At 52.7% G+C, this 26,468-nt stretch overlaps 9 protein-coding genes across 9 annotated transcripts; 3 read left to right on the forward strand and 6 right to left on the reverse strand.

Moving 5' to 3' along the window:
* Positions 1-630: 630 nt before the first annotated feature.
* On the reverse strand, positions 631-1,395 carry A1O7_02966 (uncharacterized protein; the record flags this gene model as incomplete). The annotated part of the gene is made up of 3 exons (XM_007756992.1): positions 631-974; positions 1,033-1,316; positions 1,367-1,395. 3 exons carry the CDS (start codon positions 1,393-1,395, stop codon positions 631-633), a joined length of 657 nt encoding a protein of 218 aa, XP_007755182.1.
* A 7,508-nt stretch (positions 1,396-8,903) lies between these two features.
* Positions 8,904-10,699, forward strand: A1O7_02967 (uncharacterized protein; the record flags this gene model as incomplete). The annotated part of the gene is made up of 2 exons (XM_007756993.1): positions 8,904-8,945; positions 8,993-10,699. The coding sequence occupies 2 exons, from the start codon at positions 8,904-8,906 to the stop codon at positions 10,697-10,699; spliced, it is 1,749 nt and encodes a 582-aa protein (XP_007755183.1).
* Positions 10,700-11,535: 836 nt separating this feature from the next.
* On the reverse strand, positions 11,536-12,615 carry A1O7_02968 (uncharacterized protein; the record flags this gene model as incomplete). Its single annotated transcript, XM_007756994.1, has 1 exon — positions 11,536-12,615. The coding sequence occupies one exon, from the start codon at positions 12,613-12,615 to the stop codon at positions 11,536-11,538; it is 1,080 nt and encodes a 359-aa protein (XP_007755184.1).
* Positions 12,616-13,153: 538 nt separating this feature from the next.
* A1O7_02969 (40S ribosomal protein S23) lies at positions 13,154-13,736 on the forward strand (the record flags this gene model as incomplete). Its single annotated transcript, XM_007756995.1, has 2 exons — positions 13,154-13,415; positions 13,558-13,736. The coding sequence occupies 2 exons, from the start codon at positions 13,154-13,156 to the stop codon at positions 13,734-13,736; spliced, it is 441 nt and encodes a 146-aa protein (XP_007755185.1).
* Positions 13,737-14,500: 764 nt separating this feature from the next.
* Positions 14,501-16,106, reverse strand: A1O7_02970 (choline-phosphate cytidylyltransferase; the record flags this gene model as incomplete). Its single annotated transcript, XM_007756996.1, has 3 exons — positions 14,501-14,722; positions 14,798-15,563; positions 15,616-16,106. 3 exons carry the CDS (start codon positions 16,104-16,106, stop codon positions 14,501-14,503), a joined length of 1,479 nt encoding a protein of 492 aa, XP_007755186.1.
* Positions 16,107-16,897: 791 nt separating this feature from the next.
* On the reverse strand, positions 16,898-18,424 carry A1O7_02971 (protein phosphatase; the record flags this gene model as incomplete). The annotated part of the gene is made up of 6 exons (XM_007756997.1): positions 16,898-17,286; positions 17,357-17,599; positions 17,653-17,859; positions 17,913-17,997; positions 18,048-18,121; positions 18,175-18,424. 6 exons carry the CDS (start codon positions 18,422-18,424, stop codon positions 16,898-16,900), a joined length of 1,248 nt encoding a protein of 415 aa, XP_007755187.1.
* A 772-nt stretch (positions 18,425-19,196) lies between these two features.
* On the reverse strand, positions 19,197-22,230 carry A1O7_02972 (uncharacterized protein; the record flags this gene model as incomplete). Its single annotated transcript, XM_007756998.1, has 2 exons — positions 19,197-21,976; positions 22,107-22,230. The coding sequence occupies 2 exons, from the start codon at positions 22,228-22,230 to the stop codon at positions 19,197-19,199; spliced, it is 2,904 nt and encodes a 967-aa protein (XP_007755188.1).
* Positions 22,231-22,301: 71 nt separating this feature from the next.
* A1O7_02973 (uncharacterized protein) lies at positions 22,302-22,811 on the reverse strand (the record flags this gene model as incomplete). Its single annotated transcript, XM_007756999.1, has 1 exon — positions 22,302-22,811. One exon carries the CDS (start codon positions 22,809-22,811, stop codon positions 22,302-22,304), a length of 510 nt encoding a protein of 169 aa, XP_007755189.1.
* Positions 22,812-24,824: 2,013 nt separating this feature from the next.
* Positions 24,825-25,786, forward strand: A1O7_02974 (uncharacterized protein; the record flags this gene model as incomplete). The annotated part of the gene is made up of 3 exons (XM_007757000.1): positions 24,825-24,941; positions 24,993-25,496; positions 25,550-25,786. The coding sequence occupies 3 exons, from the start codon at positions 24,825-24,827 to the stop codon at positions 25,784-25,786; spliced, it is 858 nt and encodes a 285-aa protein (XP_007755190.1).
* Positions 25,787-26,468: the final 682 nt, after the last annotated feature.

Consider the following 26,468-nt stretch of genomic DNA (forward strand, 5'->3'; position numbering starts at 1 on the left):
AAGGCACCACAGTCGGCGGTCTGGGAGGCCTCGCTGTGATTCAGGGGGTTTGAAAATGTGTAATGTCGTCTACACCGATCCTTCACGGACAGGACCGTTGGTTTGTTGAAGAACGACGAAGGGCCGATGCCACATTTGCAAATTGACGACGTGGCTAGTGAGAGCCTACAAATTGCACTGATGCCACGGCTGCTCAAATTCAGCATAGGCAACGAGCACTTGAGTGGAACCATATCTGTGCGTTGCCTTGGGACGGTCCAATTTTGAGTCTGCTGGATCCGTCATTGTATTGGGACGCTCTCCTCAGACGCTGCGGGACATAATGTTCCTGGTCATGGTGCCAATCTGTCCACATCCTTCGACCACCTGTGCGCCTCAGGAGAAGCCACGCCACGCTGCACAGGGCATTTCAAGGTTGGCATTCCAAGGTCTGCTTACCGACTCCTGGCCACCTCTTGGCCACCTTGCCAGTGTGCTGAGTTCCTTGGGTTCGCGTAGTCCCTAGCAAAACTGTACTTGTGGCCCTGGAAATCAGCAAGGCCTGGCTCGAACGCTCCCGGTACCTTTGATTCTTGGACTGATCTGTACTACCTTTGAACATGTCCCCATAGGTACGCTCATGGTCACGGCTCAAACAATCTTATCATTGATGGCCTGAGGGACCGGTCGGGTCCTCCGGAATGACTCCCTCGCTTCCAATAAATCACTGTACCTCTTCAGATTGGGATACAAGTCTTGCCACGGATGCTCTGCGAATCGTACACGAAGATAACCCAGCACACAGCCGGCTGCCACATCCGCAAGGGTAAGGCGATCGTCGATAAGGAAGTCCTTGTCCCCCACCCACTGTGCCAGTTTCTTCAAGCCGCCGTCCACTTTGCGTCGTTGGCGCGCTGTCCATTCTTGCGAAGGCAGAACCCGCTGTTTCTCGAAGAACATCAAGACGCAGGCGTCGCAGATCCCGTCGGCGACGACTATGAACGTGTCAAGCACAATTAGTTGGTTGTGAGCCGACCTGTTGGGATCTCGTACCTTGAACCTTTCTTCCAAACAACTCACCCTCCTTTGTGCTCGGCACCAGATTGATATACTGTGGCGCCGGATATTTGTATTCAATCCAGTCGAGGATAAAGTGTGACTCGTACACGGCCTGGTCTTCGTCGTTCTCAGCTTCTGTGTCAATCAATACCGGCAGCTTCTCGAGAGGGTTGTATAGCGGTGTCTGGGTTGTGCCATCCCAGGGAACTTCAGTAACAAGTTCAAATGGAATAGACTTCTCCGCAAGAGCTATGCGGACCTTCCGCGCGTACGGCGACCTGGGGTGAGTTAGACATGTGCACAGGAGTCACAGGGAAAGCATTCATACGGGGTCGCGGAGATCAGCTTGAGGACCATCGTGCATTTTCCTCCACGTGCCTCGCTTGAGTCGATCAATCTCCTAGAGCTTGCGTCCTTAAGAGGTTTTTCGGAAAGTAACTGGAGAAACGACTGAAATATCGCCGGAGTGACGTCTTTCTCCGATGACATCGGCGCCAATTGTGGTTGCGGGGAATCGTAGGAGGTAAGGCAGGTACATGCTTAACCAAGAGTCCTCTTTGCTCTGCTCCCTTGAGCAGACCACTGATCTCGTGGAACCGATCCTTTGAGTGATGTTGGACAAATACTAATACTACTATGGACGAGTCGTGTCACAGACGTACATATTACATACTAGTATACAGCACGATCTGCTTGGTGCACCAGCCCAAGCCGATGTGCACCAACACTGCACCAAATAAGTATTGCGTGCTTCCCTGGTAAGATCTCGAGAAGCCCAAGCCAGCTCATGTTCACGAGGGATTTTCACCTGGTCAGGACCGCATGTGCATCGATCTGATACTACTGTAGTAGTCCCTTGTCATTGTAAGTCCTGACACTCGTCTCCGAACCTTGTGCACTATGTATGGATGGCTAACCTGTTTCGAGGCAATTCGACCTGCAGCTTCTTCAATCATCACGTTAGAGACGGCCTGGCCCATAACATTTGCCCCAACTTGTTGCCACGTCTTTAAAAACGGTCCTTCCATGCTATGTAGTATGTCCTTGTATACCTGCAGGCTGTTGCCTCCTGCGTGGAACGATTGCCATCTTGGAGAAGGCCCTTACACACTTTAGGTCTGCACTTTCCCTTTAAAGTTCAAAGTTCGTGTAGCAAGCACGTCGACAAGCCGTTCTCGTGTCACGTCATCAGCATTCCGAATAGACATGCGCTGGGAGAATCCAGTCTTCGTCGGCGTGATAACATTGTAAGTGGTCAGTCTATCCGCGCCACCGCGCAGGCTCCGACCAACACTGAATGGGCCGAGTTGGAGTCGGGATTTACCACATCATTCGAGCCCATATCAGCTACATCTTGAAGCCGTTCGAGGCTGACCATTGTGCAGTGCTTTACATGTATGCCGCCCCAGAGCTAAGACTACAGTATAGCCCGCGTAAGAGGGGTTTGAACCAGTTTGAGATCGGTCTAAGATCGGTCTGAGATCGATATAGTGTAAATAAAAAAAGGTCTCGAGTTCGAATCTTTTTTTCTCGAATTTTTATTTTTTTATTTCTTTATTTTAGTATATAACTTAATTTTTCTTACGAGTTTTTTTATTTATACTTAATATAATTTTTACGCTCTATAAAATATATACTAAAATTATATTAAATATACTTATTTAACCTAATTAAGTATAGCTCGATCTAGATCGGTCTTAAACCACTCCAGATCAGTTAAATCGATCCAGCTGATCCAGATCGGTCCCAGACCACTTCAGATCGGTCTTAAATCGGTCTCAAATCGCTAAATCGGTCTCAGCTCGAGCTGAACCCGGGTCCAGACCGGGTTAGACCCCCTAAGGGGGGCAGCTTAGTACAGTTAGCCCACTCTGACTTACATTATTAGAGAAAAAACTGAGCCCACTCGGAGCTACACTAGAGACGATATTGAGTTGACTCTGAGGTGCCTCTGAGCCGGACTTTAAAGTTGATGCTGATGGTGCACTGGTATTTATGGCTTCTGATAATGCTCCCTAAGAACACTATATATATATTTAATCCACAGCAACCGATACTCTGCTTCACTACTTTAGTTAAGTATAGAAGTATAATGCATTATTTTAAAAAGTACAATTATTTTAGTAATAGAGGTTATGCGAAGCTAATCCACTCTAATCGAATTTCGTACACTTATCGAATTTTGAGGCTAAATACTTATGTATGAAGTGTATATGAATTTCCCTCCTTAGGGGGGTACTATGTATTTACTATCAAAACCAGCATTAGACCAGCATCAGAACAGCGCCACACCATCAGAAATTGAGCGAGGATCGGATGGCATGGGCGCCTGACGACATGGCGAATAACAGTACATACACCGATACTTTAGTTGCGATTTTGAAGCTTAGATCCACGTTCTGATCTGTGGACGCTTCTCGGATCCTCATCGAAAGACTGCTGAGGTTACAGTCCATCTCAGGGTGTCTGCCCAGCTGGGAGAGCAGATACAACAAAATTCACACGGTATGTACTACTAGTACTGGTAGGGCACGGTGGTAGAACTGCTCCCAGGGATAATGAGAATGGCGACATTCGCGTTCATTTCCTCGTCAGAGAAGGCTGTCCCAAACCGTCTCACCGTGCCTTGCCTCAACCATACGACGGAGCAAGCTGTGCAGGGCAGTGCCTTTTTGAACCTGGTGACGCAAACCGTTGCTGCGGATGTGAGAAAAACTGATGATGCCGCATTGAAGAAAAACTGAGGTTGCGGGATCTGAGAGGGACTACTTAGTAGCGATGCGGGATAAAAAAAGTTGATGATGTGGGGTTGAGAAAAACCACCGATGCGAAGTTCGAGCTGCGCTGAAAGATGAACGACGTGTGTGAACCTGTGAGTCTACGTGATCATGTCGCCCTGGAATTGAACAATGACTTCTAATTGCGAGGACATTTCAAGCCAAAGGGCAAAAGACGACGCATTCGAGCGTACAAACTTTTCTGGGTCGCACTGAAAGCCAGATGAGGTACTAAGTACTGTACCTGCCACGGTCGTCAGAACTGAAAGCCATGATAAGGGCGCCTTCAGGCAATTGAGAGGCCGAAGAAATTCCAAGCCCGCTTATTACATGCGTCTGAACAAGAACAACGTCTTGAAGTGAAAGCAGGCTGCTCGCAACTTCTAAGTTTTCCCCCCAGATCAGATGCTGAATGAGGCTGGCAAAGGATACATACAGTACATATGCACGAAGTCAATCAGAAGCAAGAAACGCGCTGAGACTATGCCCGCAACTCTTGTCTTTGCTTTCCGTAGCATGGCTGCGTCCGACCTTCTCTCGGCGGACGTGTTTCTCCACATTCGTCGGCGGGCTTGATGTACGGCACCACCTCCACGTGGAAATGTATACTACTAGTAGTAGTACATACTTACTTCCTACTATGTAGTAGTAACTACATAGTACGCAGTATGTAGTAAGTACTCAAGGAGACCCAACGTACATAGTACTACTTATGTACTTAGAACTTAGTACTTCGAGGTCTTTCGCGGTAGCTTTGATTCCTTATGGTCTGCGCTCCTGACCCTTTGAAAACGTCACGCGACGTTTCCCTCGTGTCCACTCCGTTTCCCTTTCATGCTGGAAGTCGGTCAAATCTTCATCAATTTATTACTTTAAGCTCACTACCGTCAGGGCTCTTCAGCCCAAAACAATAAGCTGCCTTCTCGAGGCCCTGCAGGGCTACGCAATCCTTGCTATCATCGAAGTGGCCGCATTCGATCCTCACCGAACAGTCTAACATCATTCGCTATCTCACTCACTCAGTCGACGGATCGAAGCTCCATGACTCGAGCGACTCCAACTCGAATTCCAGAAACCACGGATCATCGTCTTCTGCCACAATGCCATCGAAAGATGCACCCAGAAGACAGCACGTTCCCTTGTATCAGACCTCAGACAGCCACGGCGATCCCGAAGATACATAGTAGTACCGATGGACGAGCCTGGGACAAAAAGCGCAGATGTCATGCTGTTCCTGTGGAAGACGGGCAGCATAAGTTGTTCTTTGCATACTAGTATCCCTTTACGAGTACTTAACTTAGTATGAGCCACACCATTACATGCGATACTCGACCTGCGCACAAGTATCCGACGTCTCAGGTATGGTGCCCACACAAAAGAAGGAGTCCATGCTAATCAATAGAGAAGACAGCATCTGTACGCTGTGCATTCACTTTCGACCCACCACTGCAGTCGCCGCTTTCTTATGTTCAACGACGTGCAAGCACCGGTTCAGCACGAACAGGCCGATCCGATGTGCGCAGAAGCGGAAAGTAAGGACCTCACCAATGAGCGATGACTGATCAACAGAGGGGACGAATAGCTCCCGTGGCAGAGAGTTGCAGAAGTCCTGGGTCGGAGGCGTGCTGGTACAACATTTATGAGAGCGGCTTCCCAAGTCCACCTTTGCCCGTGTCACCCGTATGTCATCCACAGCTGCAACCTTCCCAATCACGTCTGACTTCTGCTAGACTTGGACTGCCACATATCGAGAGAGATAACGCCACAGGATGCAGACCGGTTGACAGCAGCCCAAAAGAGTTCCAAACCAGCCGATGCCCGTCACGAGATGCTCCTCATCACGACAGCTCATGAGCTTCAAGTTGTTCTGGGTGTACAGCGAGACTTCCTTGACTCCTTTGCGACCGCTGATGAGAATGAGGCTCCAACCGCAGGTCTACTAAGGCAGGAGTCCCGGCTCAGACGCAGATCGACGCAACCCAGAATAGCCGAAGAATTGGCCGACATGAATGTCATCAGCGGCAGAGGGGGAATTGATTCAACGTGGGAATGCAGACAAGGACAGATCGGAAAGTGAAAAGAATTACGCTCTACACTATGTCCCAGGACTTGAGATCATGTGCCCATATTGTTGGTATGATTCAACCCAATTATCGCCATCGGGAGGCTATCAAACTTGAAAGCATCGCTAGATTAAAGTACTTCATGTCGCCAAGTTTCGGTCGACCTCTCCGCGCAACGCTACATAAGTTTCGCTGCAGGGAACATTCTTGCAGGGTAAGCTCTTGCAGGGTAAGCAAGCGGCCGTATTTTTATCTGAGCGGTGCTTCCTCGTACTCGCGAGTCGAGAAGACATCGTTAAGTCAAGTACTCGTTCGAGCCAAGATCCTTCATGTCCGATTGCCAACCCCAAGGGATTTGCAGGGAAGATGACAGCGGACCAAGAGCTTGCCATCAAGGCGCAGCGCTCCAGTGGGCCCATCGAGCAAGGTTTCAGAACCATATGCGAGATTCTGTCTCCAGATGAACCAGCGCCGTTGTCTCCATGTAAGTCGCGTCAGGCCCGGAGGTGCCGAGTCGATAGCAGACCGTTGATCGATCCGCAGACCGTATCGGTCGCTTGGTTCCAATAAGGCGTTTTCTACGCAGAAGACTTCCTTGGCAGTCGTACTGGCTTCTTTGAACGACACAATTTCCCCATGACCGCGGAGGTCTCGATGACATGGTCAACGAAGTCATTCGAGGTTTAGAGGGTCCGGAGCAGGTCTCGGAGAATCCGATTTATACGGAGTACCGCTGACGATTTCACCGTCGCTGATGAAGATTTGCGGGTGTTTGGCGGTTCAGCAACCAACCGGTCCTCCCCAGACGCGGTCAACTGGGAAGGCCTGCCACCCCTTTTTGTTTCAGACGATCTTGACGGCATCTTTGATCGCGACTTTGATCACCACAGAATCCCGACGCTGACTTCAAAGCGAATGTTGTACCCAGCCGGCTTGCAGGAAGTTGGTTAAAAATGCTGCTGGTGTGGGAATGGACTTTTTAGTAAGTCCCTGGGGCATGTCGGTAGCCACCGATATGCGGTAAATATATCCCAGCAGATCAGAGTCATACATGCAGATAGAAGGCATGCCCCTACCTCGTAGATGATGGGTTCGCCCAGGATGGTTTCTCTCGAATTGCGCCGTGATGCTGAAGGTGGGTGGCGGGAAAAATGTACGAGTTCGAGTTCCAAGATCGGAGCAACCCCTGAACAAACTGTCTTGGCGCAGCCTTGTGCGCACCACTGCGTTCGACAGGGTAAGGCTGGGCTCTCGATCAAGTAGGGTGGCTAAATAGTAAGCTGACAACAACCGTCGGTGGAAATTGTTTAGAAGGACAATAGCGGCCTGATCGTTCCGGTACCCTACCTAGCACTCCAGTAGGCACTGCTTCTCTAGTACTCGACCCAACCCTCACTGCAATGGATGGTCAGGCTTTCATTGCTGGACCCTAACCGAAGGGTAGGTATCGTGTACCCCCCGGACTGGAGCTAAGATCCACATTTTGCTGAAGGCGGTGATATGAGGATGATATATTCCGGGACCTCGTGAGGTCTAGAGGATGTATGATGCTATGATCGTCGTCATCAAAGAGAAGGCGTAGGGTAATATATGCTTATCAACATCGCCATGTCTGCTCAACTCCGGGATTTGAACCAGCAGTCGACGTTGCTGGCTTGCCCTTGGTGCTTGCATGGCTCTGGCGCCGGACATATACGCACTCGGTCCCTGAGAAGCGAGTACTCTTTTCTCGCACTTCGTTGTACGCGGGAGTTTCGAACCTCCTGCAAGCCCCAGCGACCGATTCGTTAGGATGGTTTTGGAACAAAATATTGCAACCATTCTCGGCGAGATGAATAGATATCTGGGATACAAGCAACGCCCTGTAGCAGATCGAGACAACGATCTCGAACAAAGGCTGCTGAGGGAGAAAGCACCCCGTCGCTCGTCGGACAAGGTAAGATGATCTCCATGCTTGGTGTCGTCCTGGTCTTTCTTGCCCTAGTCAGCCTGGGCCTCCGCTTTATCATTGCAGAAAGCTCATACCCTCCCACCTTTCTCACGCATTGTGGCTCGACTTTCACTGAAGCACTCGCAAGAGATTGCCGACTCGATATCCTGAGCTTCTCCTGGATGCCGCCAGCATGCCATGACGCGGAGTTGTGCGGCGATTTCTGCACTGTCCGAGAGTGGGAATGGTTCCTGAACGAGAACATGACGCAGGCCGTGGAGCTATCCGAGGTTGGTAAAGGGACGTATGAGAGAGTCTACACCTCGAGGGGTACGAGGAAGTGCAGCATCAGTTCTCGTGGCGGAAGGTGCACCGGGCTGTTTCGCAGGGGGCTCCGATTGACGGGTTCAGTGGCAATAAGGGGTATTCAGAGTACTGTGGCGCGTTGCTGGTGGAAAGAGTGGAAAGGCCCGGCGAGGACGGTGGGCGTACGGACAATGGGGAACACCAGGCTTTGTTGACGGAGTTGAAGTTTCCGCACTGTGGAGTTGGAAACTCCTAGGCGTAGCAGACGGTGACAGCGGCTTATTGCGGTCGGCCCGCTGAGAAGGACAGATACGAGGTAGACTTACCGCCGGCACGTTACTTGGAAGATGCATTGTGCTATCGTGTGACAACCCGCCACTGTCGACGGCACTCAACCCTGTTAAGCTCTCTTTGGAGTCTGGCTGTCAAGGAGAGGTCAGACCTTGTGGAAGCCCAAGATTTTTGGTATTTTGAAGAGGCAACTACGTCGTAGCGATGAGCAATGCGACCCCGGAAGACAAAGTCTACGGCGCAGCATTCCGACCACAGGCTTGGTCGCTCCCGATGACCTCATGTTGACTGTGTTGGAAACGCTCACCCTTTGAGACGGTAAAGCCGTTCGCTCTTCAGGCGGCTCTTCGCGATTGCATCGTCGCCGCGGAGGTTTTACAATCATGGTTATCTTCGCCAGCTAGACTATTCTTCTCCATGCACGGTGTTCCAAGATGAGCGGCTCCGGCGAGTCGCCCTCACGAATGCGCTTTTGCTCGTTACCCGCCTGCGTCAACCATGGGCCAACTGGGCGATATCTCGCCCCAAGGCACCATCGCTGTATGCATGTACTTTATCCTTATGGGCGAATTCTGACTGTCGTATAGATTGGAGTCATTGTTGGCCTCCTGTCGACCTCGATCCAGAGCCTGGGCCTGACCCTCCAGCGACAGTCCCACATTATTGAAGATGACAAGCCTCACACGGAGCCTCGGACTCCTCCCTACAAGAGACGGAGATGGCAGCTAGGCATGCTGATGTTTTTGGTCTCCAACGTGGTCGGCAGCACCATCCAAATCACGACCCTCCCTCTCCCAGTCCTTTCGACCCTGCAAGCTTCGGGCCTTGTCTTCAATACCGCGTTTGCGACGCTGCTGCTGGGTGAACCCTTCACTCGGTTCTCTTTGATCGGAACACTTCTGACATGTTCGGGGGCCGCGCTGATCGCTGCATTTGGAGCAATTGGCGAGCCGGCGCATAACCTGCGGCAGTTGCTACATCTGCTCGGACAGAGAGACTTCATCATGTGGATGGTTGCCACAATGCTCGTGGTGATTGCAACAATACTGTTCGCTCATGTCCTCAAGATTTGGTCCTCGCACAAGCGCATTGCAGAGAACCTGGCAAAGACCGAAAGGCCAAGATCGCGGGCTGGATCAGTATCGACGGATCGCCAACGAACCCTGTCCCGCTCCTTCACCGCTCAGCTTCCTCACCCTTTGAGAATCCGGGTCAACCGGCTTCGATTGACTCGCGGTCTCTCCTACGCCCTGATATCTGGCATCTTGTCTGCTCATTCGCTCCTGGTCGCCAAATCAGCGGTTGAATTGATCGTCCGGACCATTGTCGATCATAAAAACCAGTTCGACCGTTTCCAGTCGTGGCTGATCCTGGTTGCGCTACTGTTTTTTGCACTGACGCAGTTGTACTACTTGCACCTCGGTCTACGCCTCTGCAGCACCAGCGTACTATACCCCTTTGTGTTCTGCATTTACAACATCATTGCAATTCTAGACGGTTTGATATATTTCCAGCAAGGGTCGAGGTTAAGCTCTCGGGATGCCGGCCTGGTGGCGTTGGGTACCGCAATCCTCCTTACTGGTGTCTTAGCGTTGTCTTGGAGATTGGATGATACCACTCCGGAAGAAGCTGCTCATCAGTCACCTGCGCCTCCCCAGACCCCGCTTGTACCAGGAATGGGGATATTGCGGTCACCCGTGGACGAACGAGCTCCGCTACTTCCCGCAAGGAAGCGGAGAAGCTCCAGTGCTGCTTCGCAAGATTCCAACGACCAAGAAAGACCTTTGCTTGTTGGCCGCACCCGTACGATGCCATCGACGCTGCCAGTTCACGTGGGCCCGGACACTGACACCGAAGGTATCTGGGCCGAACTGGACGACGAGGACCGTCATGGAGACTATCTCGCGTCGCTTCCTCGGACGCCTTCGCCATTCCTGACTCAGAACTCCAAAAGACGCCGGAGAGGTGACTCTGGCCTTTCACAAGCGGTCTCGACGGGAAGTCGACGCAGCTCAGACAGTGCCGGAAATACGGTTCTGAAGAACGAGAGCGGGTCAACCGAGGAGCCAGATGACGCTTACCGAAGGCGCAGTGGTGCACCCCAGGGAACGGTGGTGGCAGAAGCTGTGGACAAAACAGATGGTCGTCGTCCAAGGACGCGCCATAGGAGTACATCCGTCCGCTTCGCCGACCAACGTCCCAGTCCGGTGGAACAACCTCAACCGCAACCGCTCCGGAGTCGATATGACCATGACGGCACAGGCGAGGATGTAACCAAGGAGAATATCGCATAGAATGATTGCGTGATTCTGCTGATTGGGATGGGCAAGATGTCGAAGGCGTGGAGCAGAGTAAGGTCTTCAGTTCCTTTTTCACTCATGGTGCCTGAAACCTAGGCGATGGATATTCATATAATGGCCACGATTCGGATAATCAAGATAAGAGTCTCATTCGTCTCTTGCTTTGCCTCTCCTGCCCATAACTTCGTCAATGTGAAGCTAGGCGATTGCCAAAAGGTGAACTCGGTCACGCCAGACAGCTCGGATGAGTCGAGGTCCCTTTGTCTCTGTAAAATACTGTATGAAGAAGCTGATGTACCACCTGAGTTTCCCCTCGGAGCTCAGTTATGCTTGGGCGTGGACGTTGGCTTTGTACCTCCTTCACATTGTCGACATGACCTTCCATCCACGCCGATATCATAAAACAGCTTCATCCCAAGACATGGTAACTGCCTTCACTTAGTCACAGCTCCAGTCCCATTCACTTTTTAGCAGTTCGACTTCATCCAAGGTACTGTTAACCCGGACCATCATCTTATTTTAGACAGGCCGTAACATTCCAACAACAATGCCCCTTTCATGGAATCCTTGCCGTAAATAATATATCCGACCTGTCCGCCGGCTCAAGGGGTGCACTGAAGTGAATGGAGAAAAGGCTCCTGTCCTTGGCGTCCTCCATTTCTTGTAGGGTCTTTCTCAAAGGTTCTTCGCATAGGATCAGGCTCTTGCGGTAAAAAAGAGGCGCGAGGGCCCGTCAAAGAGCATCCGAAGGTGAAGATGTACCTGGTAACCACGGCTCTCATGCGCCGATCAAATGATACGATCGTTGAGGACTCGAATATAGATAGCCCTCATCCATCCTTCCTCACAGGCACAGGACTGTCTGTCAAGCCCGACCGTTCCGTACCACTCCCTCCCTCGCCATCAGCATCACCCTCCTCTGTCTCACTGCCGCCCGTGCGCTCATCCTCGGTGTCATCCTCGTCGGTACTCTCGTCCCAGATCTCGCGGCTCTCGCGCTCGACGCGCCTCATCGCCCCGGCCACCTCGTCAAGCTTACTCACCACCTCCAACACCCCACGATTGACCTGCGAGAAATACCGGTCGTTGGCCTCGCGGCGCTTCCTCGCGAGTTGGATGTCCCGCTCCGTCTCCTCCTCCAGGTTCTTATCATTCGTGAACGCGCTCGGCTTGCCGCCACCATCCTTACCGTCCTTCCCGTCCTTTGCCGTCGCGGGGGACGAGCCCGTCTGCGGCGTCGTGCCCTTCGCGCGTGCTGCGGTGCTCGGCGTGGACATGGGCATGGGCGGAACGTTGGCCGTCCCCCCCGCCGAGGTCTTGGCCTCCAACGCTGCCCCGACGTTGGCTTCGTTTCTGCTCGTGGTGTCGAAATCGTGCTCGAGCAGTTCGTCCGTCTCGGTCTTCGCCCAGGTCTGCGCGAGCGAGAGCTGGGCCGCGCGCAGATCCTCCAGCGCGTGCAGGTGGCTTGCCCCGAAGACGTGCGACGTGTTCATGGCCGACAGTTCCACATCGGCGAGCGTCTTTTGCATCTCCGCCCACAGTTGCTCGGCGCGGTTGTCGTCTGCGACGGCTCCCCCTGCAGCGCCAGAGGCATGCTGACGCAGGTGGCCGGAGCTGGGGCCGGAGAAGGAGGAAGCCGGCGGGACGCGCGACGGGCGCATGATCCGGTGTTGGTGGCCCGCATTTTCGGTTTCGGAGGAGGGAGCCCCAGGAACGCGGTCGGTGGGTAAAACGAGAGAGATGTGCGAGGCGTTCTTCGAGGGTGGGCCTTGGAAGAGAGCAGGCGGGGGGAGGCGGTGCGCCGTTGTGCGGGTAGTGGTGGTGGTGAGCTTTGGCCGTTCAAAGGACGAGGCTGTCCCGGGGGTCTCGAGGTGCGCCGGCTGGCGAGGTCCACTGTGTGAGGAGGCCATGATTGTGGGGAGGGATCACGTTGGGCTTGGGCTGAGAGCGGTGCTCTCGCCTTTGTACCCAGGGCTACATTCGGATCATGGAGACAGACGCAGCACGACAGTCCACAACGGTTGATCGGGAGGCCGAAAGCGTGGTGGCTCGGGTGGTACTGGACAGTAGACATCATACTGCGCAAACGAGGCCCCACTTCGCCGTAGGATAATACACAGTAATGTTCCGCCGACTTGAGCCCAAGCGCAATTTGATCTTGGCAACGCACCACTCCACTTTTCGAAATCTACTCTCAATATCGCCGTCGCCGCTCGCAAAGTCGATCTTACAGCGTCGTCAACCCTACCCTCATCACCCACCTGCTTGTCCCAGAAAGCCAGTACGTACGACTTTTGTGCGCTCTCGTATCACCAACCAATCCTTCTCCCAAGGGGCACTCCCTGTCGCAAAATTCCCATCTTCACTACATCCTGAGCTCAATCTCCCCAATGTTCGTGCCTTGCACCTGCTACAACCTATACTGACAGACGGGCTCTTCTTCCAGAAATGACAAACAGAGGCAAACCCCGCGGTCTCAACGCGGCCCGCAAGCTCGTCGCCGCCCGCAAGGAAGGCCGCTGGGCCGACCTGCACTACAAGAAGCGCCTCCTCGGCACGGCCTACAAGTCCTCCCCCTTCGGCGGCTCCTCGCACGCCAAGGGCATCGTGCTGGAAAAGGTCGGCGTCGAAGCAAAGCAGCCCAACTCGGCCATCCGAAAGTGCGTGCGCGTGCAGTTGATCAAGAATGGAAAGAAGGTGACTGCGTTCGGTACGTATTCTCTTTACCCCCATTGCAAGAGACGAGGTGGCGAGGAAGAAAAGTGGTCTTTTTGTGTTACCCGCCCCAAATGGATGAATCTCGTCAACGTCTCGGTTGGAGTGGCGCATCCATACTGATGGCGTTGATACAGTGCCCAATGACGGTTGTCTCAACTTTGTGGACGAGAACGACGAAGTCCTCCTTGCTGGGTTCGGTCGCAAGGGTAAAGCCAAGGGTGATATCCCCGGTGTGCGGTTCAAGGTGGTCAAGGTCTCGGGCGTGGGTCTGAGTGCGCTGTGGAAGGAAAAGAAGGAGAAGCCGCGGTCATAGACGACTTTTGCCGCGGAGGTGGAGTGGCATGCCGTTGGTGGGAGTGTACTCTGGAAAGTGGAAGGCGGAACAACGCAAGAGATCCAGTGAGCTGCACGAAAGCATAGCTCTTCGCAGGCTTCGCTCCCGTGGGTTGCGCGTATGAATCAGTCAATCAGATGGATGGATGGACGGATGAAGCGTTTGCTCCGGAAGTGGTGAGGGGCCTCCGAACCACGGAGCAAGGTCCAGTGGGCTGGAGATGATAACTGTGCACCACGAGCAGAGGTACACTTCCCTATCTTGCTCAGAACATCAAGTCAATGCACGGCATGGGTGTGTCTGCATGGAGACTCTGAAAGCTAGGGCCGAATAGACAATGAGAAACCGGAACTGGCAAACTATGAACAAATGATACATAAGACACACACTGGTCGCTCCATTGGTGCTAACGATCTTCCCCTCGCGTCATTCCATCTGTCATAGGTGTAAATAGAACGCTCCTTGTTGCTCGAGCAAATAGCAGGTACTTTTGACGGTGTCATCAATGCCAGCCTTGAGAAACGCAGCACAACAGCTCCCCGAAGTGATATCGTCCATACGCCTGTATAACCCCCGGCCGTGTTTTTCAACCCCATGCTCTCACTATAATACCAAAGAATTACTGGCCACATACGTAATATAAGCATGTCGGCTCAGAAAGTGAATGACTGGTGAGTTGCTGGCAAGTCCTCCGGCCAAAAAGACCTCTGAGCAGAAGAAGCCCTGCGCTCCACGGTGCGAAATCAATGCAAGACATCCAAAGCTTCTCGCTTAGGTTCCTGAGGATCGCTCTTAGCAGTCTTTCCTTTTCGACCTCTTCCAAACCCAGCCGGAGGCGTCAGGGTAACAGTGAGAGGCTCTCGATCATTCCCATCATTGCTGACGGGACTCCTAGCCTCGTCGTCCTCGCTTCCTTCCGGACTTGGGGCTTGGCTATCTCGAAGTGCTCGTTGGCCACGCATCATCTGCAATGTTCGTGTCAGCAATTCCACGTCAAACCCGTGCAACGGCCTCTATGGGCCGGTGATGGCTATGCTTACCCATGATTTGACACCGCCAATCAATCCTAAGCTGTACCCAGCGGCAAAGTCCTCGCTCCTGCTGAGTCTCCCGGGAGATATGCTTCTCTTGTCGACTTGACCTGCTTCCAACTGCTTCAACTGCTCGACCACACTCAGGCCACCAGTTGGACTCCTGAGGGCACTTTCGCTCAGCTGTCTGTTAAACGGAGCTGGGCTTGCAGGTCGAGAGTTGGCGTTTGTCCAGAACGATCGTAGGTCTCTTGAGATTTCTCCGCCGGCCGTTATCCAGTTGGACTTGACACTATCTCGCAGTTCCTGCATGTGCCTTTTCAGGTCCAACTCGTTCTTCTTGAGCCAGCTTATGTTGAGTTCCTGGCGGCTGGTGCCTCTCTTGAGTTGCCGCACAATGTACTTCTCGTAATCTCGGACAATCTTAGTGATGATTCCAGTCGTCGAGACACCCTCGGTCCGCTGCGTGACAAGGAACTTGCCCTCCTTCTTGATAGGTGCGTAGATGTCGTCTCCTTCAGCTGCGCCATAAGGTTCATCATCGTGCGCCACGTAGTCAATCTTGTGCTTTTCGAGGAACTCGGGCGTGACGATCCAGGGACAATTTGGGATGACTTCGTCGACCCATCGACAGTGGCGGAGTGTTTCTGCTCTTTCTGCGCCGGTGAGCACGGTCAAGCCCTTTCTCTTGTGTGTCTCTGCATCTCCTGTTACTCCAACAATCAGGTAGGTGTCTGGAAAGGCGGTCTTTGCTTGTTCGAGCTGCCGCATGTGCCTTTGCACGAAGTTAGCAGGTAGTTGCCGGAAGGGAGTTGATACTAGCTTACCCCAGGTGGAACAGATCAAAAACTCCATCGGCATAGACTCTGACGGGCCTACCCACAGGCGGCGGATTTGTCTTGTATCCTCCCACAGGATCTCTCATTCCAGCTTTGCCAGCATCCTCCATGGTACCATGGTCGCCAGCGACAATAGCTTTCGTCGAGGAACTTGTGATTCTACTTTGTCTCTTGAGGGTCTGTTCCTCGTCATTGTCCAAGGTGGTGGCCGATTGTTCACCGCGGTTGTCGTGCGCAGCGTCTGGCCCAGGGGGACCGTTAGACTCGGCGGACTTAGCATTCGACCGCGTGCGTGCTCGCTTGCTAGGCGGGATGTTGTTGTCAATTGAATTGCTTGAAGCGTGCTTGCGATTTCGCAGGTTATGCGAGGGAGAATCGGCCAGCTCTTCGCCGGAGGCATCGCGTGATGAAGGTTGGAGATCCGCCGTGGCGGTCAGCCTCTTTCGCTTTGCGGATGAAGTTGACGATGGAGAAGACATGTTGACGGGGTGAAAACGGAAACCAATGCTTGCGAAAGACGGTCCCGGGACTCGAGACAGAGAAGCACCAGGAAACGGGACCCAGAAGCAAGTCAAGAAAGTTGCAACGAGCTGTGCCAAGCTCCACAGTCAGACGAACAATTTCGGAGGAGGTATGAAGCGAAATCGATCCAATAGTGAGAGTTAAATGATTAGGATTATCGGCCAAAAGCCAGACTGGCAACGGAAAGGTGTGGCAAGAGGTTCGGGTCTACTTTGTACGCTGCTCGCCTGACTGCAACCGCCATGGGAAATAAAAATGTGCCATGCTGAAAGAAAACCTGTTGTTGGCAAAGTTGGTGATGCCGTCACACCAGCAGCCGGGCATGTGCGTCTGTCTCCTTTGCTGCACCACTTGCTGCCCTCGAAACGACAGCGACACGGGTTGTTCGGCGAGGAAGCTGCGAGTCCAACGTCACCGATCGTTTTGCCCACCATTTGTGATTGGATGTCATTGGGAATACGAAATGCTTGCTTGCTCATGCCAACTCATAGCCTGATTGCACTTAATCCTGTGCTTGGTTCAGGTACAGCATGGACCTGCCATTGTGCTCGCTGCTGCATCACGACGACGTGAGCACCATGGACCACGCGAAGGAAGTCAGGGTGCAATACTCCGTACCCACACGAGGTTCTAAAGCGATCTCATGAATGCTAGATACTCTTCATCAATGCGGTGACGACAGGGGTATCGCTAGTCGTGGTGGAAAAACATCTGCCTGTCTGCCCCGGAGCCTCCTTGTGTCCTGCTATCAGGCAACTGTCTTCGCCGTCGTCTCGTCTGCCACGGCTTTGACTTCTGTGTTCTTACCCTGCGAGGCATCACGGTGACTTGATCCTTTCGACTCATCACTGGCTGACTGTGGGGCTGGTGTACCCTCTCGCTCGCTTCGAGCAGATTCGACATCTGACGTGTCCGGGGTGCTCTTCTTAACCTGGTTTGCGGCGTCTTTGTCTTCTTCGCTCTGATCGAACATTTCCGTGTCATCTGAGTCCGTCAGTACTTCTGTTCCGTCTCCGAGCAAGATAATCCTGCCACTCCGACCTCCAAAGCCTCTCGGTCGATGATCTAAATCCAGCTCATACTCATCCGGGCTGTCGTGGTCGAACTGATGACGAACACCCGGTCCACGGAATTCAGCTGTCGCCTGTTAGAAGAGCCTTAGTCTTTTTGGAGTTGAGGCTGGACTTGCCATACTCTGGTGGCGCACAAGGACCATCACCATCTGCTACTCGTTTGCCAATCATCTCATACCACTGCTCTTTGGTCTTGCCATTCAGGAGAGCGATAACGATCATGGTCATGTTGTCGCAACCAACACCGCCTGTCTCACTGTTGGATGCAAGGCAGTTGTCCATCATGTTCTCACAAATCGACTGTAATTCTTGCTTGGCGGCAATTCCTCTTCGAACGAACTCGACCACCGCCTGCGACGACTGGCAATCCCAGATTCCTGACCACTGTTAGCGCGGCGCCCACCAGCGAGGCAGAAAAGTGAGCTTAGACCATCACAAGCAATGACCAAGAATTCGTCGTCGGGAGAGATCTCATGCGTGATCACGTCAGGGAAGGCTGTAACAATCTGTTGCTCGGGCGAAAGATCGGCACTCTTCTTGAACTCGAAGTCTCCGATGGCACGTGACAACGCAAGGTTGCCATTGACTCGACCAAAGTCGACGAAACCACCTGCGGCACTTATACGAGCCTTCTCGCCTATCCCTGTGTCAGCCTTTGACGCAGAGAGTGATATAAGGAGGAGCGTGTACCTTCGTTCTGAGGCTTGTGGTCGAAAGACAGTGGTTTTGCTCTCCCTTTGACCCCGAGTACAGTTCGCGAGTCCCCAGCATTGGCCTGAAGCATGTGAGTCGCGTAAATCACGATACCCAGACAGATGCACGCACCACCCAGATCTTGTCTTTCGATATGATGCCGACCGAGGCGGTACAACCGGACACCTCGTCTTCGTACCGGGCATCTAGGCGGGGTTTTAGCATATCCCAGAGCATCATTTGTAGACCCGATGCGTACCATTTAGAATAGCTCGATCTGTGGCTAGAAAGCCGTCTTTCAGAGCTTGTTCGATGTCGCCCTTGGCGAATGCGTCTTGTTTTGCGACAATCTTGTGGATGTTTTCTCCCGCGAACTGCGCAACTTTTTCTCCCCCGTGACCATCGTAGACCCCGAAATATGATAACCGTTTGTCTGGCGCAGCAGGCTGCGGGGTTTTGCTATTTCCTTCTGGCTGTAAGTCGAGGACGGCAGCGTGCGCATCTTCCATGCTTATACGCCATCCCTGCATGGCCGAAAGGCCATAATAAACACAGTCGTCGGCGCCGCTATCGGAGACCTGTCAGGTGAATCGGTCAGCGGCTTTGTCAATAGCTTTCGCTGGGTTCGCGTCGAGGCAAAGACCACGAGCCGGCACGATGGCCTTCGTCACGAGGTTGTGCGCAAATGCAGGTGGCTTCTTCGAAGCATCAGCAAAGTGTATCAATGGAGAGCGCACCTTTTCGACGACTGGTTCTGACAGCGTCTGACCCATGCTGGCAGTTCTTCGCTTGGAGACTTGGGTTGAGTGTGACGGTGCTCATATACCCTCTGTAGACGATATCACAAGCGGGCAGCGGGCGGCGTGCAGAGTGTGGCAGGTCCAAGGCCTAGAACAGGACAAAACGCAGGCTCTGCGGTAACGTAACGAGATATGCACAGCTGCTCAAGCACAGAAAGACGATACCGATGGTAATCTGAGTGAATAGTAGTCCTATTGCTCGCTATCAGAGGGTCGCGTGCAGTGATGGAGAAAGTGCCGTTCAAGCAAAAGATGATCCGGGTCTGAGAAGGTGGGCTGGTCAAGTTGGTGCAGGCGATCGTTGCTCAGGGCAAAATGGCATCACCACCGATTCCTGACTAAGAATTCCATCCACTCACTCATCGCCGCCTGACTCTTTCGTCACTCCTAGATGCGCATTCCAGAAATGCAATCAACGGTGTGCGGAGGCCTTTTCATTTCTATTTCTACGACTATCACTCGCCCAGGCTGTAAGGCTAGGTCAAAGAAAACGGAAGCTTCCACTCTGGCTGCCGTACGATCTCGTCAGCCCTCGCTCTTCGACACTGACATGCCATCTCCCGGCCGCCACCCGCGTCTGATACCTCGTGTAATCACTGGCACTCCTTCTGTCCGAGTTCTCCCTCGAAGCAGGAACTGGGCTCAAAGGCAGGCGCGGCGATGCTTGTGAGCGGTTATAAGTCTGCCACTGTCTGAATCCTTCCTTGCTTTCTTCCACCTCCAGATCCTCCTCGTCTTCCCACTGACTGTCAGAGGACGTGACCGACTCAAACTGGCCGCTGCTCGCAACGCTGGGCCTCCTTCTTGACACCGGTCGACTGAGAATATGTGAGACTGATGGACTTCTCACTTGTGAAGATTCGCGGGCGGCTGGTCCAACTCCTGACCATTCCGACCATGAGTGCTCGTATGAGCGTTCGCCTAACACTTTCGGCTTGCTGATCGGCTTCGACGGCTCAGACTTTTCTGTTGCGTTATCCCTTGCACGCCACGGTGTTCTATTTGACCCCATCATCCGTGCCGACCCTTCATTGGAAAATCGTGAGATCCCCTCCAGCCTCGCTCTTGCACGTTCTGTGTGCCACCTCTGACGCTGTTCCTCGAAGGACATGGCCTCGTCACTATCTTCGGAGACAACTCGTAACAAAGGGGGTGGTATCTTTGTTCTAGGAAGGCTTTTGCCGGAATCTGACCCATCTCCGGGAGGGGCCGGGAATGACTCTAGGACCACCGTCGTCCGGCGAGGGTCAATCGATGGGTAAGATGTCCAAGTATCCCGCCAAGACATGCGGCTTGCAGTGGCATCAGGAGGCAAGAGTAGACCAGCGCCGTGACCGGCACCACTTCTTCGATCTGGTAATCCCACTATTGCTGGCAGCACAATTTGTTGACTCAGTCTGGAAGAATGCCTATTCCAGCTTTGACGGCCTGCTATCGAGGATCTGCTGACGATGGATGACAAAGGACCTTGAGGCAGCGCGCCCTGGTTGACTGACGCAGCTGCAGGGGCGAAATCTGTTGTCTCCCCAGATTCTGCGGTGTTCGCAGCTCGCCTAGGTATCGCTACGCCGGTAGCTAGACCTGGATCATCCGCAAATATCTGTGAAATTCGGTGCTGAGAAAGTGGCCCCAGTCGGGCTGCAGCCGACAGGCTCTGTCTAGACTGTCGCATCGAGTCGTTTGGCAATTGGAGATCGAGTCTCGGAGGCCGTGGAGGGGCTGGTTGCTGGGGGTTAACAAGTCCCAGGATCTCTGTAGACAATGCAGTTCGTGGAGCAGGCTCTTGCCCAGGCCCTTCACCAGACCCAGGACTATCCTCAACGGAATTCTTGCTAACACGTCGTTTGCTATGTTTCTTTCTTCTAAGACAGCACAGAAATAGAAGAAGCACAAGGCTGGCTGCAAATAGGGGAAAGACAATGGCAAGTGTGACGTGCAAGGCATGCCTGTTGCTTGTTTTCTGATTTCTGGGACTGGTAGCTGGCACTGGACCTTCGCTGGTGACACTGGCCTTCGGAAGAGTCTGTGTCTTTGAAACTTGCGTCGAGGTGACCCCTGTTGCTCTCGTGGCGTGCACCACTTGCAGCACGACATCCCCTGTAGCAGTTGATGCTGTATCTTCAAAGGTGATTCGAATATCTAGCGGCTGCGCATTTTGATCGACCGGAACATGCCCGGACAGAGTCCAACTCGAGGGGTCGAAGTTAAGCCAGCTGTATGCGTCATCCAGATCTGCTATCGCTCGGGTTGAGTGCGAGAACGAAGGAGTAGCCAAAGTGTAAGAAAAGTACTCTCCAGCTGTAACATTGATAACAGCGAGAGTCCCCAAGAGCTCGCTCCCATTGGCCGAACCTTGCAGAAAGACGGTGGCATGGGCTACATCGCCATAGATATCTGTAACGCTGATTGTGATGGTGGCGTTGGTTGAAACACTGGGAGTCCCGCTCAAGGATAACTGGTTTTTGTCGAACGAGACCCATGTCGGAACATCTGCATCAACGCTTGCAAGTTGATTATCTGCTACAGCCTGGCCATCCAGGCTGAGGAAGGATCGGAATGATGCAGACTGAAAGGGAACGCTGGGGGAGATGCTGATGTTCTGGGACGCCGTCGAAAACCCAAACACGCGCCTGCTAATGACAATGTCAAAATCGATTGCTGCTTCGGCAAATCCTGGTACATTTGACGCAATCAGTCTTAGGCCATATGTCTGGGGCCCGGCCAGGGCGGAGACCAACGCAGGAGTCGTGCCCGAAAATGACAATGTGTATTCATCAAACTGCACCCACGGAGGTAGAGGTGTGTTGTCTGCAGAAACAGCATAATATCTGGTTGCGGGGACCGCACCACGAAAAGTATCCTCTCCGAAAGAAAGGTTGAAGGGTTCTTGGCGATGTGCAAGTAGCGAATTGGGTGAGGAAGTAGCCCCGCTGCGTTCTAGCTGAGGAAGTATTGGCGCATCGACGTGAAGGTCTGAAGATTCGGCAACCACGAAAGTGAAGCTTGTGGATGTCTGCCCTGTCGAGTCCGAGGCGACGAGCTGGATAGTTGCTGCTCCCACTTCCTCACCATTGGGCACGCCCGAGAATCTGCGGGAAGCACTGTCGATCTCGAGCCAGTTCGGACCGTTTGTGATTGTGTAGGATATCTGCGGTGCGCTGGACACGAAGGTAGTCTCGGAAAAGACAAAATCGTATGGCTGAGATGCATATGCCACAGGAGGGACTTGTGAATTGATCGGGAAGGCCAGCTGAGGCTCGGCTGTAACGAGACATAACGCAGATAAAAAGGAAGATGCCAGTAAAGGCTTTCTGATACCAGTGAGATGCATTCATGTGGCGAGTTGCTGGGTAGAGTACATGCTGGGACAGAGAATGAAATCTCATCTAACCAACAGGATAGGTAGACAGTCCGGCAGGCAGGCTTCGACAAGCTGGGAAACGCGTGCGCGACATGACGCGGCTGCAAGCACCTGTAATATTGGAGTTGTCGAGGGGCTGGTCGGCATCCAACATCTGATAAAGCCTGCAAGGGATAGCCCCGCGAGGGAATGTGCAAGCCTCTCTCGGTAGGACATACTCACTCGTCAATCAATCAAATCGAGGGCCATCTTGACTCCATTTCTGCCAGGTGAGTAGTAGTCTTGAACAATTTCTTGCACACTGAAGCCGTGTTCAAAGTACAACCCTTGCGCGGCATGGTTAGCCTCATCGACCCAGAGATCAATGCCGCGGCAAGACCGACGCTTTGCAGTGCCAACGAGGATCTCCATTAGCAAATAGCCGATTCTTTGGCGGCGGCGTTCTGGTGAAACGCAAATCTTATGGAGAAGGAGGCGACGATTGGAGGTCACAGAAACAGCATATGCGACAACCCTGGATACTGTTGAATGGTGGTTAAGTCCGACAAGGATTTCCATATTACGCTGCTTGACAACTTTGTCATCGAAATGAAACACATCATTGGCAGCAAATGACTTCCGCTCTAGAGTTCTCAGCTCTTGCAATGTGTGTGAGATAGCACAACGTGGTAGTTGTTGGATGGTCTTGAAGATCGGAAGCGGTGGACTGGAGGCATCGGGTGCCGGATGACCCATGGTGGTCACGCGCATTGCGCGATAAGTATTCATTAACCCTCAATAAGGAGTCGAGCACAGGTTCTTAGCAAGCATCGAGAGCCAGTAGAAATGGCCTTAGTTTATTGTACGGGTAAAAGGGTTAGTGAAAGGAAAGTGAGGTTTTGGTAATGTGTACAGTAGCAGATGACAAGATTTGGGCGGAGCAAACAGTAGTTGAAACGATGCACGCTCGTGTATAATTGTCGCGTGTTGGTAAGCCACCTAGGTGCCAACGCCCTGTGTTTGATCCTTCAGGTCAGTCTGCAATACACCTGAACGAATATAAAGACATACGACCAGCGGTCCTTCGCTCGATTGGTGCGTTCGGTAATATGCCTTCGACGGCTGATAAGCGCGAGAAAGCTCGTGAGGTTGTTGATATTCTCGAGGAGATTTCAATCCTCCTTGTGAGTGGAGTACCTCTCCTGCATTCTCTCGCTGATCCCTAGCGCAGAATACCCAGTTGGATCGCACGCAGTTATCATTATGTGTTTCTCTGATCGAGAATGGAGTTAATCCCGAGGCGTTGGCGGTGAGTCAAGGGTTTCGATCACCCGTGTTCGCAAAGCAAAGCGCTAACTGAGCCTTGAGACCGCCATCAAAGAACTGCGAAGGGAGACTCAGGATTTGCAACCAGAATCAGGAATGTCTGAGTAATACCTTGAGTGGCGCGACTGCAGCACACGTCCAGCAGCTGGTCGGGAGGGACTGTATGCAGAAGGAAATGACATTCCATCCTGTGGTGAATGTCGCAGCTTCTGTTATGTTACTCGTTCCAGGCTGATGCTCGACTGGGCAAGGCGGAGATAGAGTTCTTTTGGCAAACCGCTTACCACGAGCTCCAGCTATGAAACTAAGACTAAGCATACCACAGTACAGCAGATGCGATGCCGAAATACGAGGAAGTTTTCCAGGTTGCCATTGCGGCGTAGGAGAATACAAGGGCTGCGATCCATTTCACCGGTGGTCTACTCGTAGAGTTGGTTTTGAATCAGCATCGTGTTTGTGTCTCGCACTGGCTCCACCTCCGTCGTTCTGTGTTGGATAATGCACGCCATCAGAGTGCAACATCTCCAACGAGCACCGGAAATATTCCATACCGCAGCGCCATTGTCGAGCTGAACAAGCGAGAGAGGTACGCGGCCGTTCACTGAGCATTGAGCACGGTATGTAGCTGGTCTGCCCCCGCGATCTCGCCGTCCCACGTGACCTCTTGGATGCTATTCTCGGTATGGAGGATGTTCGGCGACGCGTAAGATTTATGGTATTTTGCTCCTGCACCTCGCACTGTGTTCGTGTAAGACGGAGCCCTTGACTTGGCGCCAGCGTGGTGTCGATAGTGAGCCAGACTGACTGCAAGTGCCGCGCACAGCAATGCCCACTTGAGATTCAGCCTTGTTTTCGCGGAGCTTGGAACCTGGCCTTGAGCGCTCCTTGTCTGTTGACGCGTGATCGGAGAATCGTGGGCATGACGTCGGCCTTGATGCTACGCGGCCGACGATCATGCTAAAGAAAGTGGCTGAGACGCCAATCGAACGACCCACACTGAGCCTCTGTGGGCGGCCAAGACTGGTTCAGTCAGAAGAGGCGCCCCGACAATCCAACCAGCGATCAGCACAGGCCTTTGGGTTTGCCTCTTCCGGCCCCAGGACGCCAGCCATTTTCATGGTGGATCTGGTCCATGTCAGGCTGGGTGGGAACCGTTGTCACCACGACGAGATTCTGACCACACATCGAGCACTGTCATGGCCAAGTTTGACGCAAGCGCAACCCAGGAAAACGTCGAGAGTGAGGCTCAGCGGCAATACTCATGGAAGGTACTGCTGTCGTATAACAGGTCTGTCACCATTCTCAACATCGTATTCCCGGCTTTCATCACCCAAGCATCAAATAAGCTGGGTCAGTTTACACTGGACTCTACGAAGTCGTTGCTTTTGAACCCGCATTCGGTCTTCATTGTAGACAATTTCATACGCTCGAAACCCACACAAGATGCGGTTGTCGTCCCTCCTGACGCTGGCTTGCGCCATCACTGCTTTCATCCTCTCCATCCTCTGCTTACTTGCAGGCAACACGCGATCGTTCCTACAGGATACAGAGTTATTGACGGTAAGCTCGTGTTCGGCACTATTGTAGAAACATATGCTGACAGGAAGCAAGCTCAATATCTCCCAACTCGGCCACGGGAGTCTCTTCGATACATCGGATGGCGACGGCGGGTTGCTCTCGACCCTGGGCAATGATATCCAGCAGGGTGTCAACGATATAGTCAACGATTTGACAGTCGATATTGCCTCACTCCTGGGTCTCCCTGATCTGTACAACGTGCATGTCCTAGACTTTTGCCAGGGCACATATTCGCCCAACTCTACAGCGGTCAATGCAAAGAAGAACATCACACAATGTTCAAACCCGACCTTGGGCTTCCACTTTCAACCAACCCAATACATTGAAGATCACCTGCCTGCCGGAATTACATTGGATGACATTCATTGGCCAAGCGATGTGGTGGACGCGGAACGCACCATCAAAACCGTCAGCCGTGTCATGGTTGTCTTCTATATCATTGGGATAGTGTTTTCTGGTCTCGCTATGATCACAGCGATCGCCAGTATTTTCACTGATGGGCGGCTGTCAGCCTTCATCAACTGGCTGGTGGATATAGTGAGTCCCTCCCCTTCATGTGTAACCTCGGAAATACTAATGCTGTTCGGCAGCTTGCATTCGGCGCCCTCGGTGTCGCCTCTGCCGTAGCTACCGCCGTGATAGTTATCGCGGTGGACAGAATCAACAAATACACAGATGAGATTGGTATATCAGCTAGCAGGGGTGGAAGATTCCTCGCAATGACATGGGCGGCGACAGCAGTCATGCTGCTTGCTTCGTTCGTGTCTATTGTGCAATGCTGTGTGGGGAGGCGCAGGCCCAAGCGGTACGAGAAAGGGGAATACTGAAGGGTTGATGCACAAACCTAGCGACTAGTGATTCATGGAAGTGGACGATTCCGAATGCGTGCCACGTGGCATCGCATTTAATATGATACTGCTGGACAGGTGTTGGATAGTCTCACACCGTGGAAGACCGTCCCAGCTCCAACTAATAGCACAGTCTGCTGGATACTCTGAGCATGGTCTATTCCGGTCGCAAATGAGTTGAACAGTATTTGAGGCGGCGACTCGCATCGCCCAGCTCAATAACAGACAAGAAGAATAATTGCACAGAGTCCTAGCGGAAATCTCGTCGTGCTTGACAATCTTCGAATTGTTTGTGGCTTCCTGGTGCACACAAAGTCATGAATCAATGGTTTGCTTCCACGTCCGAGTACTCCATGGGAGGCTCATCCTCAGATCAACCCCCGCTTCGATTGGCTGCCCGCCCAATCGTGGCGCTATGACGTAGTTTGCACGATCGACATTCACAGCCAATCAAGCTGTTACCACAGGTCGCGTCCTTCACTTTCAACTCATCGCACTGAGGGGCACAGGAAGCTGCACGATGCTAGTCTTCCTCCACTTTGGTGGTCCATCCCACTCAGTCTTTGTTGACCGCTTCCCAATGCCATAAATATTTCCTTCGGTCTCTGAATCTTTTTCTCACAGACCCTGAACTTGCATCAAAGACCTTTCATCTAGCAAC

Source organism: Cladophialophora yegresii (genome assembly GCF_000585515.1).
Source record: "Cladophialophora yegresii CBS 114405 chromosome Unknown aczIN-supercont1.2, whole genome shotgun sequence".
NCBI lineage: Eukaryota > Fungi > Ascomycota > Eurotiomycetes > Chaetothyriales > Herpotrichiellaceae > Cladophialophora > Cladophialophora yegresii.